Source organism: Solea senegalensis, linkage group LG13, assembly GCF_019176455.1.
Source record: "Solea senegalensis isolate Sse05_10M linkage group LG13, IFAPA_SoseM_1, whole genome shotgun sequence".
Classification (NCBI taxonomy): domain Eukaryota; kingdom Metazoa; phylum Chordata; class Actinopteri; order Pleuronectiformes; family Soleidae; genus Solea; species Solea senegalensis.
This window is the reverse complement of record NC_058033.1, coordinates 20,962,982-20,985,817: the sequence shown is the minus strand read 5'-3', so window position 1 is coordinate 20,985,817 and position 22,836 is coordinate 20,962,982. Positions and strand designations below refer to the sequence as shown.

The following is a 22,836-nucleotide window of genomic DNA, read 5'->3' as shown; positions in this document are numbered from 1 at the left end:
TAAAAGAACAAGAAAATATAACCACTATTAGGGGAAAATTACTTGTTTCAAGCAAAATGATCTGCCAGTGCAGCAAGAAAATGGCACTTTTTATGTTTTCTTCAAACACAAATTATCTTAAGTATCTTCAGCCTTAATAAGTAAATACATCCAAAAAATGTCAATTTCATTAGTACATATGTTCATTTTTTACAATGTAGTGGTTAATACTGGTGCATCAGAGCAAGAGGGGCCCTTTCTGTGTTCCGAGTTCCTTTTCCCTGCGTTTATGTGGATTGTACCGGGGTTAACTGGAGACTCTACATTGCCTTTTGGAGTTTGTATGTTGACCCTGTCATTGGCTGGTGACCTGGAGAGGGTGAACCCTGCCTCTGGGGAGAATGTCTGCTGAGACATGGCTGCAGCTCCCCCTGCAAATGTCAAAGGACAGATGGATAGATAGCGAATGGATATGTGTGTCTCCCTCTTTTGTAGTTCTCTCACACTGGCAGGAGCTCAGTTCTTACTGGGAGGTCACAGCTTACTGCACTGTGACTTGCTATCGTGTCTGCCTCCTAACAGCGGACGGGCAAATAAGGCCATCTATCTTAGTCCAAATTAAAACCTGGTGAGCCAGGTCAGTGGCAGCAGTGGCACCAAACTGGCTGCTCACATCAGACTGTTAGTGCCTGGAGTCTGACTCTGATCTCCATCAAGGATGGAGCTTACAACATCCCGTCTCTGCAGCTACTGTACGACGTACTGTACCGCAAACACAGACATACGCACATCTGCATGCATGTGCACGCTTTCACATCTGCAGGGCGGCGCAGAGCAGACCTGACAGCTCAATAAACATGAAACACTTTATGTTGAGAGGGTTCAGGGACTCTTTCTTCAGATGTGTCATCTTTCCACTTTCATGTCTGATTTTGTGGAACCCCAAATGATTACATGTGGCTATATACATACATATATACTGTATATAAGCTTGTTTATTATTTTAATTATGGTTGTCCATGTTATTATTTGCTTAATTTTAGATTTATTTCATATTTTTTTTTTGTCTTTCTTGACCAGACTAGATGCTAAAGGCTCATACTTTACTATTATTACATTTGAGAACAAGGGAACATAATGGTGATATTTTACAATATGCAGCTCTTTTTGAGAGTTGTCACACATCTCAGTGGAATCTTGTGGTGTCGGATTGTTCTTTATTTTGATCGGTGAGCACTTCCTTCCTTGCTTCCTCTGGGCAAGGGGAAGGATGCAAAACTCATTGAAATGTTGCACAACTCTCCCTTTTATCTCTGTGTCTCTTCTTCTTTCCTTGCATCAGACGTCGTATGAATGGCTGGCCCCTCAGGTACGGTGTGTGTGTGTGTGTGTGTGTCTGACGATGCATTTTAATTTCCACCACATTATCTATTCTTCTGTGGTCACCTTCACTCAGACACGACTACATGTGGACCGTTTATTTTTTATGCGTTTGTTTTTGTAAAATATTCACAGTCACAGTTTCAAAGTGACCATTTGGGATCTGCTCAAACAACCTCTGTCAAGAAAGTTCTGGAGCAACTTTGACACGCGACGGTTTCAACTTCAAACTTGGCACTAACGTCAGTCCTGACCAATCCTGTCACTCTTCTGATTAATATCTGATGTTGAAGGGAAGTTGACTTATTTATTTATAACCTTTATTTAAACGCGGAAACATATCGAGGAGCAACCTCATTTACAATATAGCTGAGAGAAAACACAAAATGTTTGAAAAAACACAAAAGCATATCCGAAAGAAGTGACAAAAATAATGAAAACAGAGAAGTCTAGCTAAAAACAGGAACAGTTGGAAGTGAAATAAGATGAAATTGTGGATTTAAATTGTCCCAATGATAAAAGTAGCTGATGCATGCCTGTATAAAATGTCTCCATAATCTAAAAGTGACATAAAAGTTGCCTCATTAGCTTCCTTCCTGCAATGAAGAGGAAAGGATCATTAGCTTCCTGTAAAACAAAAGAAGCTTTTTGAGTTTAGTTACCAGATTAGAAACATGATGTTTGAAAGCAACTTTGTCATTGATCGATTTTAACATTATTAGTGGAGATAATTTGATTATTGTAAGTGATATTTTTTTGAGCACTTATTATTTATCACACATTTTTAACACCACACACGGATGTTGTAATTGATGCATCCGAATAATCTTTGTTGTAATCCCTTTATCCTCTCAGTGGGTTTTTAGTGTCTGTAACTCTGTTTTACTCTTCTTGAAAAGTAATTCTTTCTAATGGCTCCATTGGCCTGTATTTTGGCTGTAAGTGACTGGACATTGTTTTTTTTGCTTTGTGGTAAGTTAGGCATTTACACTCTCTCAATCTGGAGCATTTACTCAAATATATAGATAAATGTTTTAAAAACATTCTTTATCATCACTAAAATGAACTTTTTTCCACGGTGTTTTTATCCACAGCTCAGCGTGGCTCCTAAAGCCTCATCTATTTTCTTTTTCTTTTTCTTTTTTTCTTAGCTCGTCTCAATTTCATCCAGCCCTCTGTGGGCTTTTTTCTGCAAAATACATGTAATGACAAACAGCGATAATGTAAGCCTCTACCCTCTTAGTGTGTCGCTCACACTATGTTATCGTGCTTTCATGCCTTTTATGGCAACTGAGGCTGCAGATGTGAAGGTGTTTTTTCGCCTGCAGCATTCACTGCCGTCTCTTTGGGAGCATTATTCGGCGGATGTAAGAGGCAGGAAATGGCTTACAGTATATCTGGACCCAAATGCACCTCTTTCATCTCTGCTGAAACTCAGTCTTACTGGAGATGCTGAGAGGGAGCTGACATAATCATATCATTGTGGTGTTATGAAGACAAGTCAACAGTTGTCACTGTCTTGGTCCTAAGACTATTTTGAACTATTCATCTTTAAACGTTGTTAACCCACCTCTCCTGCAGTGTGTGTGTGTGTGGGGGGGTCATTACAGGTGGGAGAGTGCAGCTCTATAAACTATAGCTCTAAAATGCCACATACATTCTACTTAATGAGCATAATAAAAAATTGAATTTACTGATGTAAAATGAAGAGGTGGTTCCACCTTGGACAGCTGAGAGATCAGCAGTAGCTGTAGATGTTCCATGTGAGAATGTGGTCTTCAAATGAACGTAAAGTTGGCAGTGAAGAAGATTCACCCAGTCAATTATCCACAACCTTCAGCATAATTACGTTATCTTCTCTGGTAAAATATGCACTGTAAGATTCGTTTGACTTGTTCCAAGCAATGCAAATATTAAGTGAAGTTTAATGCTTGTGGTTTATTCATGACAAAACACAATTTAGCAGCTGGTTCATTCAATTTTAATTACTTTTATATATATATATATATATATATATATATATATATTTGTATCCCCAGAAAATGTTTCTATACCCATGGTCAACTGCACGAAAAGTTTCCCCTCTTTATAAACCGATTGTTTTTCAAACATTTCTCAGAAATAATCCATGGTGGGATTGAGATTTTAAACTCCTGGTTCTATGAGATTACAGTATTTAATATAAGAAGAAAATGTTAACTTTGGCAAACCAACGAGCTCTAATGGTATTAAATTACATCAAGTCATAGCTGAAGTTTTTACTATATAAATAAACAACACATTTATTAGATCACCCGTCATAAAAATGACAAAAAAAAGAAAGAATTCTCTCAAAAAAGTAAAACTAAAAATGCTATTGTGATTTATTTGGCATATAAAAAACTGAATAACAAACAACTCTGAAGAGATGAATCAAGCCTAACATTAAACCACTAAAACTCATTTTTTATCTGTTTAGGAATGCATTTAAATGCTTTGACATCTTAATCAAGAAATAATAATGTTCTTTATTGTTTGTTTCGGGTTTTTTGTAAAACAACACATTTGAAAATTCATGGATATGGAATAATAATTACATTTTAGCATTAAAAATATAATTTTGCTTAAAGAGAAACATAAAAATATCATTTTGATGATGATCATTTAGGGCAGCTGTACACACACATATATATATATATATATATAATCAGAGTATTTAATCTATCATTATTTTTGTGAGTTACTTCTACAGTTGAAGGGAAAAGTGTCAGACACACGAGAAATGAGAGCGAGGGAGATCAAGACATCAGTCAAAGTAAATCCTGTTAATCTCACACTCACATCGAGCGGAATCTCATCATTCAAAGATGCCTTGCTGATCACACTCTGTCCAAAACGCCCGAGTATTGTGTGTTTTTTATTTTTCCGGCTGAGGTTTAATAATGTAATAAAAAGCCCCTTAAACCCCCTGACCTTTTGTCAAAGCCCACAATTTGTCGTCCGTCCTGACGTCCGACGGTCGTCTGAATGCCAAGACTGTGCTCGTTGTAACATCTGCTGCGCCACATTTAAACGTTTGAATGATTGTTCGAGACGGCTGACGACGTTTTTCACTCTTCGCTGTGACAACGTCTTCAACATAATGTCGTTTCAATGATGGGCGTGACTTGTTGACCTTGGCGCTGCTGAACTTTCAGAGTTTATGCATCATTTGTAATATTGTTTAGACACAAATATTATGTGGATCACACTCAGACAGAGATTTATAAACACACACTGAATGTACACACACAGGGTTTAGGTTACTATTCACTCCCATCATTCCTGAGCTAATATTAGCCATAATGAGACATAATACCGAAGAAAAACACCCCCCAACCATTTCTAAACTACCTAACCTGTGCATTGTGGTATAATTAGAGATTATTCTAGGATGCTGTAGGCTGTACGCTGGCGACACACATTTATATTCACACATTAAGTCGACCTGGATTTTCCCATTCATTCAAAATACAGAATATACAAATATCCCTGCGATGACGTGACATTGAAGTGCTGTGAAAGTGCTTCAAGCTTCTTACCTGAGAGTTTGACATGAAACGTTGTCCATGATCGACTGACTTTAACGCACATGTTTTTATTTGTGTACTGCAGATGGAGTGTGCAGCCATTTGTGTTTCAGCTATATTTTAATTACAGGATTTAGATTTAGTCCCCGATTGTCCTTTATTCCCAGTGTAATGATCATTAGGAAATCAACGTTTTATCATTATGTCAGTGTGTGCATGTGCCATTCTGGAGTATTTTAACAGAAACAATTCAATAATAAGTCCACAATCATCAGCCTGTGGCCAAGATAATGAAATTAATTTAACACAATTTCTCACCAACAGGTCATTTTATGCTTTCATGCATTTTATACAACTGACTACAGTGCACACAGAATGCAGTTTGAAAATGAGTTCATTTTAGAATGATTCACTAACAAATCGTGTATGTAGTTGGTCATTTTCAAATAAATGAGGCGCCATGCAGTTCTGAGACCGTCCACATCCCATAATATTCCTCTCCCCACTGTGCCCGCAAGCTGACCCTGCCTCTGATGGTTTTTATTGATAGCTGAAATAAATTAGCATGAAATAACGTTGATAAATGACAAATGACACGTCAGGCCTGTAGTTTCATAAGTGGGTGTGGTCACCTAGTTTGAACCCTAGGTTTTCTCATCAGCTGATTTTAAAAAGTAAACTTTCAGACTATTTTTCAGATTAGATGTAAGACTATTTAAATACGAAACTCCCAATAACCTTTTTGGATGTGACTATTTTATTCTTGCTGATAATACAAAATACCAGCAGATGGCGCTGTGTGCACTATACTGGCTGTAGTTGCCTTTTAATTTTGAAATGTATTTAAATAAATCAATAACTATAATGGCTGCGGCGCCGATGATTATGATGATATCTGAAATCTTATTTCCAGCAGCTGTTTGTAGGCGCCTGTAAACTCAGTTTAAGAACAATCGGAGGATTCTAAAGGACGGCGCTGGTTACCGGAACATTAAGGGCTATTTATTTGTTAAAAATGGGACAACGTGGCTAAGTTAATTCAACCTTTTCCACTTGTCAAACCTTTGAGGCAGGAGCAGCAATACAGATTCTGTCCTGGTCATGCAACAGTGGACTAACATTTTACTCCTGCAAGAGCATTTGGATATCGTTGTGTCATGGAAACATTGGTATCGCAGGGTAAGAGGGTCACAAATCTGGAAAGGAGCTCAAGCGCCGCTCCACTGGACCGAAAGGTGTCGGTCGATGTGGTTCAGGCATCTAATCGGGATACCTCCTCAAGCCTCCTCGCGGAGGTAGTTTAGAAACATCCATTTGGAAGGAAATCTCAGGGGCAGACCCACAACAAGCTAAAGGGATTATTTGTTTAATCTGACTTTAATGCTTCAGTAACCTTTGCGAGGGTTGAAGGAAGTGTCAGTGGATGCTTTTTGGCTTCCCTGGCTGCTGCTGCTGCTGCTGCGATCCACACCCTGACAAGCAATGGAAATACTTGATATATAATAGATAGATTAATGTTAACATAGGAAAAACGTATGAGAATTACAGTGAATTTCATCTAATTTATACACACTTTCTGTCCTGAACACATTTCAGAATCTCACCGTGTCACTGCGTTGTTTGGGTTTACCGCACATCTGTGTGCTTGGCTGAGTCTGTGAAATCTCAGAGGAGTGGACTGCCAGCCGAGGAGATATCTTAGGCATGCAACCACGGGTCTCTCCAGCACTTTGGGGAGCGGGAGATCCAGTTTCCTCAGCTCGACAGGTCTGACGCGGGAGCACCATCACCTCAGGGGAGCCTATAGGCAGAAATGGTCACATAGACAGAGGCGCTGTCAAGGGCAGTGGTGTGGTTGAAAAGTGTGCTCCTCCAGCAATGTTATGGAAGCACGCACACACATTTTAGAGTATATGGACGTGGCTGCACAGACACACCGAGGTCACACGGGTAGAAATATTCCGGTTCAATTTACTCACTCACTTTCTGATTTGAGTAACTTGCATTTGACCCCGTCAGTAACATGTTTCATCTTCACAATACTGTTACTGTGTGTTTGCCACTATTGCGCTGCATTGCAATGATAGCAACAGACAAACAAATGAACCCAGTTACTATGTAACGTGACAGACGGACAGTGAATATTCAATGAAACTCAATCAGTAGAATATCTGTTTCTGAAGATTATAGAAGATTGCGTTTCCTTTGTATACGATTGGGTTGAAAAGGAAATACCATCCCCTTTTTGATGATTAGCCACAGCCAGGCCGATTAATGGTACGGGATTGAATTATCAGGCTTTTAACATAATCTGATGCTTAGGGAAACAATAATACAAGGAGGCAGCGGAGATGAATAAGTGATTCCAAACCAATGCCAAATTGTATTATACTCTCATTTTATGTCCTGCATCAATAAGACAGTAAGGACCCAAAAATAGTTTGAGCCGAGGCCTCTGAAGAGATAAAGTAAAACACCAGAACAGACAGTGGCCCTGCAGGGAGAGAGCTACACAGTTTATGCTGCAAGTAAAGTGTACAGGTAATCCCAAGGAAATCTCTTCAATCTTTTATCGTAGTTATAAAACACATTTTTATGTGCACTACAGAGCGGTTTCTAAATAAGGAGTGTCGAAAAAGTTTCCCACCCTGTTTTAAGTGTAACAGATTGTTCTGTTTGATCAGATTTCATACGTCACAATGAAGAAGCGAACGAAATAATAAATAAATACATTCCATTTTGCTCACATCTCTTTGTTTCACTTGACAGTTACAACATTTCTGCGGTTGATCATCATCAAAACTTTAAACCGACAACCTTCTGATGCCAAACTGAATCCTGAGTCCTGACTCAATTCTGCACTGCTGCATCTAATATCACAGGTAAACCAACATGTGTCATAATGTTGTAATATTTCTCTAAATTGGTCTTGTTTTCAATGGAAGACGTGAAAGTTACTGTGCAACAACAATCCTAATTCTGTGCGATTATTTATATACACCAATAAAATGAGTGCTCCATGTGACGCAAGCGTGAACTGCATTTGGTCAGAGGGTTATTCACACGCCAACCAAATTAAATATGTCACTTTGTTGTGAGATACTGATTTGGCTGCTCTCCACCGAAGCCGTGATATAAATAAACACGGATCGAAAACTGTGAAATACAATTTTAACTTGGTCAGAAGCAGCCAGCCATTCACCAAAAATAAACATGTACTGTATGTTAGAATCTGAATTTAACTGTGTAGGTTTCCCTTCCTCCTCCCACTCGCAGCACCAGGCGCTTCCTTGTCAGAATAAATCGTGAGTGAGGTCTAATTTGTGTGAGAAATGGTGAAGACTTCAGTTTAAGTAACAACTTAACAACTTGACCTCCAAACTCGTGCTTCAGATACAATGAATCTTTAATGGCCCCCTGTGGGGAGGATGGCTCATTTGCATCAGCAAATAGGGACAGGATAAAGAGCAGAATTAAACACAAGATGATATATTATCTTACATTTGTAGTTTTACATTTTAAAGAGCAACATTAGAATGGAAGTAGACAACTGTAGTTTATGTGCCGTATATTCTACATCTTCAAACTGTTGAATTGTACATTCTTTTGACTGCTGCCAAGAGTGTAATGCCAGCCAACCTCGGACACATGAAGGCAATTTGACTTGGTACGGATGACAGCTAGATTATTATTCCGGATGCAGCGTAGTCCTTGGTCTGTCCTCTGCTGTTGCCTGCAGGGTGCCATGCTCAGCCCAACAACTGACCCACGGGTTCCCCAGGTTAGCAGTTAGAAACTGTCTCACACGCACCATGACCTAATATAATGACACTAACTACAGAAATAAGAAATGATTATTGAAGCGTTGATTAAAAAGAGCCCTGTGTGGATATGACTCATCGACTCGTCTGAGTTTTAAAAATAACTGCGTGCCACTTGGTGCAGTCCGGCAATATTTTTGCCCCCGATAATCAATGGCGCCTGATTGATTATGACACCGTCGCGGGCGTCCTCTTGATCAGTCGTGCTGCCTTTATCCCAGCTCCTGTCGTCCAGTACATCTGTTTTAAGAAGTAAGTAAAAAGTGTGCTGTAAGCAGACGTAAAATATGTAAATTGTGCTGATCCAACGTGTCGAACGTGCTAATGAGGCGACGTCACAGTTGACATCGATAAGTGCTGATAGAGTGCTGGCCCGGGTTTACCCTCCTGGCTTTAAGTGACCTGCTGGGTGACCTTGACTTTCGGCTGATAGGTGTTTATCAAGTGTTTTGCTCTTTGTACAACTCAACTTATTAAAGTACAGCTTAAAGATACTATTTATTAGATGAAGATGTGCCAGCTGTGGTTTTTTTAATGAATTGGAAGTAAAGGTTATTTTAATAATGGTTAAATGTGAGAGTTTTCACACAAAATATACACTAAAAACCATGAAAAGGCAGATCAGATCATTGTTTACACTTCTCAAGTCTTCACTATAACAGTGTGCTGTATTCTGTCTTTTAATCCTAACATCAAAACCTGACTTTCAAAGCTTCAGGACAGTCAGAAAAATAGCAAAGAGTGACGTTATGAGAGGAAAGTGCAAATCCTCCAGTGCACAGCACCAAGTAACAAGGGTCATTGAATTTAAGTTGCCCATAAAACACGCGCTTTAAGACGCTTTCAAAAAGACATTGTGCAAGGTTGTCAGACTGTGCTGGATGTTAGCGCTCACTTTAAAAATAAAAGGACGTTGTATGTGGGTCACACCTGTGCTCAGCAGGAGGTGAGAAGGTAAATTAATAACTAACAAAACCTTACACAACAGATCATTTCAGAGGCATTTTACATATTCTTGCTATTGTTGTGAGTGTTTCTTTACTCAGAGTCACAAGAGGCTCAATTAGCAGCTGGAAAACAGCTTTGAAAACATGACGATTCATTTCTTTTACCCTGTTTTGGCATTAAAAGTTCATTCAAGGGTCTATATAAAAACAACAACATTGATTTCAAGGCCATGGCATACTTTCCGTGACTTGGTACAGTCCACTCCTCCCCCTCCTCCTCCTCCTCCCCTCCGTGTCGATTTATTTGGAATGATCCACTTCTTGTTTACCGGTCGGAGCTTCTTCTTCCACACGGAGACAGAAACGGGAGGAAAACGAGGAGACAAACGCGCGCAACATGCGGTAACTGCTGCGTAAATCATCCACACAGTTCTGAGATGTTTCTGTTGACGCTCTGTTCACACGCGCTGTTAACATCCGACCTGAGCGATCCGATCACAGGTGTTTAGATTGCACCTGCTGCTCGTGCTGCAGCTAATGTGACGTCACTGCTCCGCATGTAAACACATGATCACCGTCTCACCATTTACGTGTAGTCAATGTAACTGTCACAAGACGCCAAATAATAATAATAAAAAAGCAGTAGTTTACTAGAATTTCAAAATAAAAGTGTCTGTGCTGATATGGATCGATATATAGTTCACAGTAAAACGCATTTTTAGGTATTTAGTCACGTTTCTCCACTCATTTACTGCAATGGCCACATTATAACATGCTAAAATGGCTACTCCTTTGTAAATCTTCAGTCTAAATCTGCAGTTAAAGGGACAGTTCAGGTGTATTAAAGCGTTTTTGTATGATGTATTGACATTGTTGTGGATAAGAGATTCTGCAAACAAAATTAAGTATAAAGTTAAACAATAAATGCAATGTTAAATCCAACACAATGGTGACTTGTTTTTCATTGTAATGCAGTGAGGTGAATAAGAAATACAAACATGCGGTGAATTACAGTGAAGAGTAAAAAGACACATCGGACGATGGCAACTTGTCGAAAATCATAGTGCTAGTATAGTATGTCAACAAAAACTGTCCAAATATAAATAGTATGTCAATAAGAAAATGTCAAAATACAATATAACATCAAACTGTCAATAATGAGTCTAGTCTGGCCAGTAGGGGGCAGGTCAAGTAAAAAAAAATAGTTTGCAACTGAAATGTTTGCGGACAGGTCCTACAACCTGTGCACTTCCTGAAAGAGGAGGAGCTAATGTTTTTGTTTTTTTGTCTTTTAATTATCTAAACAATGACTTCCCTGTGCTGATAATGTGTCAGTAATATCTCATACTATCACACACTTATCCCTTCAACCAAAATTAGTCAAAGCACGAGAACTAGTTTTCACCATTAACAATGGAAAAGTGATGCTCACTCATTCATCACACACAAGTGTAATTTGTGTTGTGATTATGTTTAAGCCACAGTTGCTGAAAACCTGGACCCTGAACCTCATTTTAGTGAACAGGAATTTTTTCACTGTGCGGCTAAAGCTTAAAAAAAATCAATTCCCAACCCTTTACCACCTCCAGGGAGCTGGGGACTGTGGACTGGAACAACCCCGTGGAACCACTCCAGGCTGTGGAACCGAAGCTGCCGGACCGGTACAACTCTGCCATTGTGGAACCGAACCCGCCAGAAGGGGGCAAACGTTTTTTGTTTTTTTTTGGGTTGTGAAACCGGACCGGACCGGTACAACCCCGCCCGTTGTGGAACCGAACCCGCCAGAAGGGGGCAAAAGTTTTTTGTTTTTTTTTTGGGTTCTGGAACCGGACGGGACCGGTACAACCCCGCCGTTGTGGAACCGAACCTGCTGGACCGGCACAACCCCGCCGTTCTGGTCCGGTTCTAGAACCGGACCAGAACCGGACCAGAACCTTTTCTGGCGGGTTTGTACCGGCGGTTCGTTCCACAACAGCGGTTTTACCGTACAACCCGCCGAACTGAACCCGGACCGGTACAATCCGCCGAACCCGCCAGACCAGCACAACCCGCGTTGTGGAACCAAACCCGCCAGAAAAGGTTCTGGTCCAGTTCTGGAACCGAAGGTTCTGGTCCGGTTCCGGAACCTTTTCTGGCGGGTTTGGTTGCACAACGGCGGGGTTGTGCAGGTCTGGCGGGTTTGGTTCCACAACGGCGGGGTTGTACCGGTCCGGTCCGGTCCGGTCCGGTCCGGTCCGGTCCCACACCCCCAAAAAAAAAAAAACCTTTTGCCCCTTTGGAGGGGAGTGGGACCGAGCTTGCACTGTTGTGGAACCGAGCCTGACACCCATTGCTGTCTGCCGTTTTGGAACCGGGCCTGACACCCATTGCGTTCTGCCGTTTTGGAACCGGGCCTGACACCTATTGCCGTTTTGGGCCCGAGTCTGCACGCACAACCCCACAGTTGTGGACCCAGTCTGGACACCGCTGCCGCTTTAGAACCGAAGCTGACACCCCGTTTCTGCCGTTTTGGAAGGGCCTGACACCTATTGCCGCTTTGGGCCCGAAGTCTGCGCGCAACCCCACAGTTGTGGACCCTGACACCTGTTGCCGCTTTGGAACCGAGTCTGACACCCATTGCGTTCTGCCGTTTTGGAACCGGGCCTGACACCCATTGCCGTTTTGGGCCCGAGTCTGCACGCACAACCCCGCAGTTGTGGACCCGAGTCTGACACCGCTGCTGTTTTGGAACCGAGGCTGACACCCATTGCACTGCACAACCCCACAGTTGGGGTATTGAACTTGTCACCTTGTGGACTGAACAACCTTATTTGTGGTTGTGAATTAATCCACCAAGCCATGAATCTCTGGAGCATAACCGTCTTTTCGTCTCCTTTGAATCTTCACTTTGGATGTTGAACTTTAAAATATTTTGGACTCTGTAAGAATTGAACCTATGACTTCAGAACTCAGTAACAGCATTCTTATCCACTGAGCTATTTGTTCTCACAGTTGTCTACGTTTTTTCGAACTTTTGACTGTTTCCATTAAATGTTGAACTGAAAAAAACAACAACACAGCGAGATTTGAACTCACAATCTCTGACATACAAGTCTCATTTTTACAAGAGGAGCTATTCTTGCTGACCTGGTTGGTAACATTTTCTTGGTGTATTTAACTTATTCGGTTTTAAGGCGTGTGAATCATGTTTGATTAGAATTTGTAAAAGTACCCTGACATTTTAGGATCGACATGTAATGGAGTACTTAACAGAATCTGAAGTTTAAAAAAAATAAATAAACAAGGCAGGGGATCGAACCTATGACCTCAGGAATTGTAAGCAGATGCCTAACCAAGTGAGCTAACTGTTTAGTCATTGATGACCACAGACAAAGCTATTTGACAGTCATTGACCATAAGGATGTTCTGCTCCAGCAGCTTCTGTTTCCAAAGACAGAACTGAAGTTGTCACCTACCTGCCACCACAGCTGAAAAGCATCAGGGCATGATGGTGTTGTTAATAACCATAAGGTTGTCCAGTTTGAAAGGTTAGGATAGGTTTGGTTTGTAGACTTGTTCTGGAAGGTGAGGTGACAGTTTATATATTGAAACTTGTCGTGGGTTGTTGAACTGAACCTGACACCTTTTGGACTGTGAACGAAATCCACTGTGTTATGAACTCCTTGTGGTTTTCCTCAACGTTCCGTCTCTTTTCGATCTTCACTTTGGATGTTGAACATAAAAATGTCTTGTTTCTTCTGAGAGTCGAACCTATGCAGCATAGTTTCACAGCAGTGTTCTTACCAACTGAGTTACCTGCACCTGTAATTCTTCAGGACTTCTTAGAGCATTTGACTGTTAACATTGAATCTTGATGTGAAAAAACAAAACAAAAACAAAGCATTATGATGAGTCTGAAGTTCTACATTTTTACAATGTTCACTTCATTGTGAGATTTGAACTTAGAACCTGAGAGAGGCAAGTCTCAGGTATACCTTTATTATACGAAGGGCTTGGAAATGTATCTTACATGATGCTATAATAAAGTCAAATATTATAGTGGGACTGGCAGTATTTCTAATTAAAATCCATATTTCAAATACAAAACATTATTTTGTAATTTGCTGAGATGATGAAAACTTCTTCACCCAGTGTATTAAGGATCATATTTGCTGTGATGATTGTGTATTGGGGCTAACTTGACATTAAGCCCTGGTAATTAATCCTTGTGTACACATGTGACTTGGCTCCGAGAAGTGATGCAGCCGTCCGCACACGCACACTCTGATAAATGCATAATATTACAGACATGAGAAACATCAGGGAAACAAAGGTCCTGGAAACACTTACATGGGCAGTAATGGTCACACCCCCCCCCACCCATAACTCAGTGCTAATGCAGGCAGGTAGGGGCAGTGAGGTGAGGGTCTAAAACAGGTCAAATTATCTTAAATGGTTCAATTCAGTCATTTTGGATTTTTATTTTTGGTACTTTATTAATTCCCTTTATCCCGTCCTCTACTCGGAACCTTCCTAGAATTAGGAGCAGTGGGCAGCCGCTGAACGGCGCCCGAGGGAAATACGTCTGTGATCTTCCTCAGAGCATCATCTGTTCACCGTGTCATAATAATTGCTTTGCTTTAGGTTCAAATCTGCTTTGGAAACACGTCGTGTCAGAACGATTGCATTAACAGAACAGAAAGTGCATATCTAGCAAAACTGGGAAGTTGCTTATGGGTTCAGGGCTGCGAGAGGTCGAGAATCGTGGAAATACTATCGATTTTTGTCGCGTGGTCTTTATAATTCGTAGCAGCACGATGATATGGGAAGTCAAAATTGTGGAAACATTCGTTTTTGACTAAGAAAGACAGCATTAAGACTGGAAAGTACAATACAGCGAGTGTTGTAGTTTTAAATTTAAATAAAAGGATGAGTCAGGATGAAGATATATCGCCGTATTTCATATTTTGCCCCACCCCTAAAAACAGCATCCTGCACATTCACATTCTAGCTACCTCCTAGTAATGAAAGCATGGATGTGTGAACTTCCAAAAAGTGAGCCGTGGCAGATTGCATTATTCATGCATGAGCCCCTTGCGCCCACCTCCATACTTTCTGAAGAGCTTGTACCTCAGCTGATGAAAGGGCCGGCGATGATGGCACGGTGCTGTGCTACATTGAAGACAGTTGTGTAATAATCAGAGGGCTGCAGTGGCCGCGTCCTCTGCAGCTGCCACCCTGCCCAGTCGAGGGAGAAGTGCCAGCGCGGGCGTCCGTCGGCCAACTGCTGCTCTCGTTCAAGTGCACTTTCCTGGAAGGAAGAGAATCAGTGGACAGGACAGGAACAGGCTGCGCTGTGCCCGTGTAGAAATTCTCCTATTAAATTTAAATATGCTTCTGTTGGTGTTATGCGCCGCTTAAACCAATGTCCTTCGCTGTTAATCCGATTGAATTACTCACTTGATTACCCCCCGTGTTTGTCTTTCAGTCTGACTTTGAACGGCACGACTCAAAAAAAGTAAAGAGCAGATTTGATGATCAGGGCAGGACCATTAACAAGGAGGAGGTCAAATATCATCATTCTAGACCAGAGGTGTCAAACTCACGGCGTGTGGGCAAAATGCGGCCTGCCGCTAAATATCATGTGACTGTCACGTCCCAGCTCGTTAAGAGGGAAATAACATAAAACTAAGAATTTAATTAATTCTTTTATTTATTTAAATTTAAATTTCTACTTTATTTAAATACTAGGTTACTTTGTTAGTACACAATACAAAAATGAAAGTCCACTTGAAAATAACTAAGATTCACTTTACAACAAAAACCCAAAAATTCTCTCAACACAGCTAATGAATCCTGCGTGCCGTCACAATCAGTTTTTAGTTTCTATTAAGCCCAACTTTCAGCACTGTGCCACTCAGCATTACTTGAGACTAACACTCAAACACAAGCTCACAATTCTCAGCGTGGCATGAGGCACTCTGACTCTCAGAGGCACCTGGTGTGGACTGGGAACCACCTTCTTGACCTCTTCCGGTGGGCGTGAGGCAATTTCTGGTTCTGTGGCCGCACCAATTGCTGTCCAGTCCTGCTGAGACTCCGCCCATGTGCTCCAATGGTACGTGAGGAACCACACAGACCAATTTGCATATCTAACTCAGCAGCTGTAACAGCCCTCAACCTCCTAGTTTAGTGTTTTACAGTTGTCCACATGTTACCAAGGTAACAAAAACGAGGTTATTGTCAGTTTTTTGCTATGAATAGATGTATTTAACATCATAAATGTGAAGTATATACATGATTCCACTTCACAGCAAACACTTTTACTTTGAAATTCTGTTAAATATACAAATATCTACTATATATAGTAGTATAAATAGAATAGAAATAAGAATATCATATTTTAAATACATATTGCCCTTCCACTACTGAATAGACCGGCCCCCTTTCGACCAGACTAGACACTCGTCAATTTCAACGCCCCAGTTCTAGACCATCATGTGAAGATGTGTCCACTTAAAAACGTATAATTAAAATTTATCGGCTGTTTAATTTACAACACAATGGGAGGTTCTTTTTTTTAACCTTAAGCTTTTCATATATTGTATATAATTGTTTGGCTCTATATTTTAGTGGATTATACAACACACTGTTTTACATTCATGGCAACATTATTAAAATATGACGATGCCTGACATAAATTCATCCTAATACAATACGTAAGATATTTTTAGCATACGATTTCTCATTAGGAACTCGCTCACTGCATTTCTGTAGTGCTTATGAAATGATTTTGGAAAGTGTCGTCTACTTTCAGCATCATCCTCTCACACACACACACTCACTACAGTATTAGACTGTTGACAGGCTGATGTGAGCGTTTCCGTCTGTGGCTTGAAACTTTACTTGAACTCCCTCCTGTCACCGTTCTGCAGTGTTTTTATTCAATAATTGAAACCATTTTCACGGATGACACGTCTGCCACGTCGCTCTCCGTTAGCTGAAAGAAGATTTGTGAAATGTGGAACTTTAGACAAAGTCAATGATAGAGTATGCATATGTTTTTGGTTTAATTATGGAGGAGGGAACCGCTTCCATGGCAACTTGAGCTTCTTAAGGACCAAGAAAACAGAACTTTAGTAACAATAACAATAATAATAATAATAATAACATATGCACTGATAAATGCACTGAATTCATTGTAAAACAGAGTTTTTCCCAGAACGTTTATCGTATATTATGCAGAATTGAGCAACGCCCCATTTAATAACAATACCCAAATGTACATAGATAGCAAACGACTAACATAATGTATGTATGAGAATCATATGAAATTTATTTTTGTTCTTGGATACCTTTTTTACTGAGCTCTGTCATTCCAGTGCGGCATTATTTTTTGTTTTTTTTTCTGCATTTCTGACATAAATACACAACAATAGAAAATATCTACATGTGCCATTTACATAAATGTCTCATTTGTGGGCCCATAAATCAATCAATCAATCAATAAATCAAAACACATGTCAATGATGAGGCTATAAGTACCAGACCAAACAGTGCATGAGTCTGTGCCAGTTCTTGAAAACGTCCCCGTTTCTGAATCATAACACATTCTAGTTCCTTCCATACACGTTGGAAGGAACCTCTGCATGTACATGAGTGCACAGAATATAAATCTTATAAATATAATAGACAAGCTTTAAACTGACATTTGAAAAAACAAAAACAAAAACAAAAAAACATCTTTATACTGTATGTTTGCTGCAAAGCTGTTCAAACACATGACATGCTCTGTTAGTAGATAGGTGTGTATATATATATATATATATAATAAAATAAATCCGTTTATAGACAGATCGCCTGCAAATCCACGTCTGGGGGAAACATAACGTTCATTCTGTGGCTGTTTCTGGAAGAAAAGGCGAAACTTTACATCCACAAATCAGCACGATCGGATTCACAAATGACGTGACAGTTGGATATTTTCTATTGCATGTGTCAGTTTGGCACTTTATATGAGACGTTAGCACTCTTTCGACGACACTGAACACTGATGACATTGCTACTGTGTGTGTGTGTGTGTGTGTGTGTGTGCGAGAGACGGCGTCTAAACTAAAGGTCTAGACTATACAACAGGACCACAGTTAAATACAAAAGGTGAAAGAACTTCAGGGATAATACATGATGATGATGTATTAAAAGCATATTAGTATAATCAGTGATGGTTTATTAATGAGAGCAAAGAGTAGAGACCAGTGACACTGTCACTTTGACAAGTAAATACTCTTTTTTGTGTGTGTTTCTTCTTCGTCGTTTCCCCCCTGAAATGATTATATTATTGAAGTCCATAAGTCGGAAGCGGCACAACGAGCGATGTCGCAACTCACTGCTTTGACAGAGATGACAGATATTTGACAGAGAGCAGAGCACATTGATCACAACATAGAAAAAAACACAAAGATAAATAAGCTCCAGCTCCATTGACACATCGAACAAAAAAATGTATAATTGATATAAATGACAGCATTTTTGTGTTTCTTTTCAAGGGCAGTGTCAACGTAAAGTACGTCTTTTTTTTTTTTTTTCCTTAAAAGAATAAATATGTGAATAAATAAATACCGTCAATTAATAAATAAATAAATACTAAATATTCTACATCGCTCCAGCATAATACAATGAGTCTAATATACTGTATGATGATATACTCTAACAATGCTGAGGTTACAAAATAGATTCCCTTTTACAAAAAATTCAAGGGGCCTGACAAACGTTGTCGTCTTCTTCTTCTTCTTCTGTTCATAATTCATGTACAAAAACAACGTGATTTACACCCAGTCCTTTTGAAATGTTTACAAATACCACACTCGAGCGCCGTCTCCGTTCGTTGCATACGTGGCGTTTATCAAAAAAGTTGTGTTTTTATCGTAGCGAGCGTTTGCAGTTCAGACGCTTGCGTTACGTTCTGTTCGTGTTTGTTTCCTCACTGATTATTTAAAGCCTTTTTATAAAAGACTTATATATATATATATATATATATATCTCAAGTTTCTTTCTTATGGAAGAGGATCAGGGCCACACAGAAATAACACATTTGAGTTCTGACTATAAACTCAGAATTCTGACCTTAATTTTGAGTCAGAATCAAAAATTCGGAGTTTAAAGTCAGAACTCAAATATGTCTTTCCTGTGTGGCCCTAATCCTCTTCATTATTTGATATATTTATAATATTATAAGCTTGTTAGTAATCTTAGATTCTAACTTAATTCTTCTTAAGTGCAGTTGTCAACCTGTTTTACACAGCAGCTGTATTCATATCTCTGCTCACGGGAAGCACAGACAGAAGATTTAGATAAAAGTTTTAATACTAATAATAATAATAATAATGATAATAATTACATAATTTGCTGTGGTACTTTCTGTCTCGTAAGAAGTTGCTCACTTTCATCAGCAAAAGGAAAAAAGAATCGAACGCCTGTTTTATTTATGTCGCTAACGGCTCCAAAGAAAATGAGTAACTCAACTTTTTTATCATCGAATTTTCCAATTTTCTTAAAAAAAAAGAAGGTATAATTAAATCCTGAATGATAATCAACAGCGCTTGTTTATTAGTTTCCATATCCAACAATAGAAGACCATAAAACATGTTGAATCTTTTCTTTTTTTGGCCTGAAATGTGCATGCAGTAAATGTAAACCACTATGTAATCGTAAAATATATATACAGTGTCTGTACAGTTGAGCATTGGATTTGTACACAGCGTCACTGCCGTCCGACCACACGTGAAATATTATATTAATATTAATATAATTGTGCCAACGAACACGTCAGCCAAATAAAACCAAAAATAAATAAGCATTAAGAAAAACAAACAATTCAAAGCTCTTTAAAGTGCTTTAGGTTTTGTGTTTGATTGTGTTCAGTAAAAAAAAAGAAAAGAAAAGAAAAGCAATGAGACAGATTTTCATTCTTTTTGATGATTGTGTGTTGTAATCTGAATTTCTACTTTATTTTTAATTGTTTATTGTGTACGGCAGCATATTACTAACTAAAAATAGATGTATTTCACGTTGGAACAGGATAGTTTATAGTAAAAATCTTTAGATTAAAACAAACTCATTTTATGTTGTTTGGAAAACATGAGAGAAATATAGAAAAGTAAGTATTGATGGCGTGATCTTAGACACCTTAAATGTTGCCGTCCTGGGGAAACAAGCAAGGCATAATATTCGCAATCAGAAAGCACATAATATACATTAGATTGTTCATTACTTTTATCATATTTGAGTGTAGAAAAGTAATATACAACCAATATGTACTGTACAATGCAGACGAGGGCCATCAGATCAATAAATAAATCAGGATATACTGAAGATAAGAGCACACAAATACATTTGATTCACTTTAAAACAGCGCAAAGAAAGAAATAACTCACTTCCAAATAAAATCGAGAATTAGACAATACTACGTTTTAAATAAACTTAATAATTTAAATAATAGTTGGAGAAAGTCGTCGTTAGACTGAGTTGTGGAAATAAGAGATGAATTAAGTTCTACATCCTGCTTTGTTAGAGATTTGGCTGTTATTGATCATAGTGGATGAAACTGGGATTGTAGTTTTAATATTGTTCCGTGGTGTTTTTTTTCCCTTTTGTGTGAAGAGTGACTGGCTAAGTGTAAGGGTTTATTCTGGGTGAGCAGCTAAGTGTGCTTTAATAGTCCTCGCTCTGTGTGGACCATAGGTCTGCAGACACTAAAAGGGATTTTAATTTAAAATGCATGGAGCTGCACCGAAGGAAACATTAGTCTGACCTGCTTGAGGTCGTGTCATTCCTGGAACATGGAAGGCTCCATGATTTATGTTTTTCCTTATCTTTAATATCCTAGACCCGCGTCAATAAACCTTTGTTCTTCTTATAACATGAAACTTACAGTAAACTGTTCACGTTAATAACAAATAATAAATAATATTTTGATTTCACAATTAACCATACTGCGCCATAACGTGATACACATCTATTTTTTTTTTTTAATTTTTGCTGCCGTAATTGTGTCAAAATAAATAATAGAATGGTGGAAAGAAAGAAATACAAAACTAAACATGTTTAAACACTTCTTAGTTAATTGCTCACACAGTCAATGCTTTTAATACACATCCGCAAACCCTCTCTCCATGCCAGTAAAGTGTAATGCTACAACATTTGCAATGTCTGTTAAAAGTTGTCGGATATAAGAGATTAAAACCAGAGAGTTAAAGAAAGAAAATACTTGAAATCAAAATCTCTGGTGGGTTTCAGAGGGTCCCCTCCATGAAAATGTCCTCTGCTGGCACAGAGCATATGTAGAATACATAGAATGACGTGTACGATAAGGCTGGATACACACACTGGGCTTAGAGATACAGATAGGACACCCAGTAGACGAGGTTGAAGAGACCAAACGCGGTGGGGAAGAAGATGCGTGCGTACGAGTCAATTTTCGCAATGCGAATGTGCAACCTGCCGTGCCGCCAGGCGCCGGAGCGGCAGTCCTCGAAACAGCAGAAGAAGCTGGTGCAGTCCTTCCCGTCCAGACACTCGTAGCCGTACTCCTCGTCCCGCTCCTGCATGTGCGTGGCGTTGTTCATTTGAATCGCCGTGGCTGACCGTGGACGGATGTCTACTGTAGGTGTCTGCTTTTAACAGGACAGAATGACACAGTTAGCCATTAGCGCGCCTCAGAGTGCCATCATCAAGACATCACCAGACATAGCAGGGGACCTCATTTGAGGCTGCCGCTTTCTCGCCCGCCGCCGTTTCATTATGTGACATTAGTCAGCCGAATGCAATTTGCACGTCCCACTTTTCCAATTCACACTTTTAACGTCAAGGAAATACAAATAGACCCCGAACAGGCGCGCTGCGCTTGTAATTAGCGACGCGCGTAGTCACAGAGGGGTCAGGGGGCCGCGGAAACCGTGTAAACTGGCTTGCAAATTGCACATTTGCGCTGGGGCGGAAGCTCACAGCTGATCGTTACACTTTTAGGACAGTTATATAAAGCCGGCGCTTTGTGACGCCCCTCCTTTTTTTAGTTAGCCGTTAAAAAACACTTAAAAAAAAGCAAACAGGTGCCATTTTCTCTCCGGACAAAAAAAACAAGTCAGAATTTTCTTTCAATTTGACTGAAATATATGATGCAACTGCATTGTATAGCATGTGTGTGTGTGTGTGTGTGTGTGTGTGTGTAGCTCAGTATTTCTTGAGCCCACTCGTTCTGTCACAAATGGACTGAAATAAACCTCCTTTTCAAACTGTGTTCACCACTGCAGGCCATGTGCCTTTCAATTGTGAAGACTCCTGAAATAGGACGGTGACATCAGTGTGTGTGTGTGTGTGTGTGTGTGTGGGGCCCCTGTCACTCTGAAAGGAGACAATTAGCATTCACAGGGACAGTTTTCATCAACTTTTATCTCAAAATGCCATGTCACCTTTCCACAAATTGAAATTGTGGCTGTTTAGATTAAATGCACCTCCACCCGCCTCTTTGGGTAGAGCTTCCTTGACCTTGTTGATAAACCATAGTGTCAAGCTCTTCATTTAAAAAGGCAACACATTGAGTTGTGCATACTCCGGAGTTCACTGATCATGTGCTTGAATGTGATTATAACATATCTACAATAGGCATGCTCGCTGCAGAATTGACCTGATTGCAGTCTTAATTGGAACATATCATGATATGCTGTAAGCATGCATCTTCAAACAAGCTTAAAAAGCTCGGTTTTCATTCCCGACATGTCGTCATCAGGCCCGGCACCTGTGGCTGTGCACAACCGGCCGTCCCTTTAAAAACCAAACATAACCACAACCAGAGCATGTTTTTACAGTACGTCGGGTTCATAGAGAGAATTAGCCGAGCAGGTTATGACTCAGTTCTCAAAGGGGGATCGGTTTGCGTTGGGAGGGAAAGCGCGGTGGATCATGAACAGCATCCTGCCGCGTCGGCCCCCGGGTCGAGCCGACCGGTGTGCTGGGTCAGTGTGAGCGAAAAGAAAAACAAAAGAAACACACACACGACACAGCGGCACTGGCAACTTTAACCGGCTGAAAGTAGACAACCCTGTCGTAGGCGAAACAGTGTGGAAACACTGCTGTGGAATCGTCACCGGAGCATCCACTGCTTATGTGAATGTGAATACTTAACTC

General features: G+C 40.0%; 1 protein-coding gene and 1 long non-coding RNA gene across 5 annotated transcripts in view; both read right to left on the bottom strand.

The window, feature by feature from the left end:
* Positions 1 to 4,012: 4,012 nt before the first annotated feature.
* Positions 4,013 to 9,943, bottom strand: LOC122779235. The gene is made up of 3 exons (XR_006361540.1): positions 9,915 to 9,943; positions 6,512 to 6,708; positions 4,013 to 6,379 (listed from the first exon to the last, which is right to left on the bottom strand). It is a non-coding gene; the product is annotated as an uncharacterized LOC122779235 (long non-coding RNA).
* Positions 9,944 to 16,700: 6,757 nt separating this feature from the next.
* gabrg2 (gamma-aminobutyric acid type A receptor subunit gamma2) overlaps positions 16,701 to 22,836 on the bottom strand; it is a 35,843-nt gene continuing 29,707 nt past the window's right edge. For 2 of the 4 annotated variants that reach the window (XM_044041576.1, XM_044041579.1), the window contains one exon: positions 16,701 to 21,326. In XM_044041576.1, the coding sequence (XP_043897511.1) occupies positions 21,045 to 21,326 (282 nt within the window). In that variant the 3' untranslated portion in view covers positions 16,701 to 21,044. The remainder of the gene's footprint in view (positions 21,327 to 22,836) is intronic. The other 2 variants (XM_044041578.1, XM_044041580.1) reach the window with 1 other exon arrangement.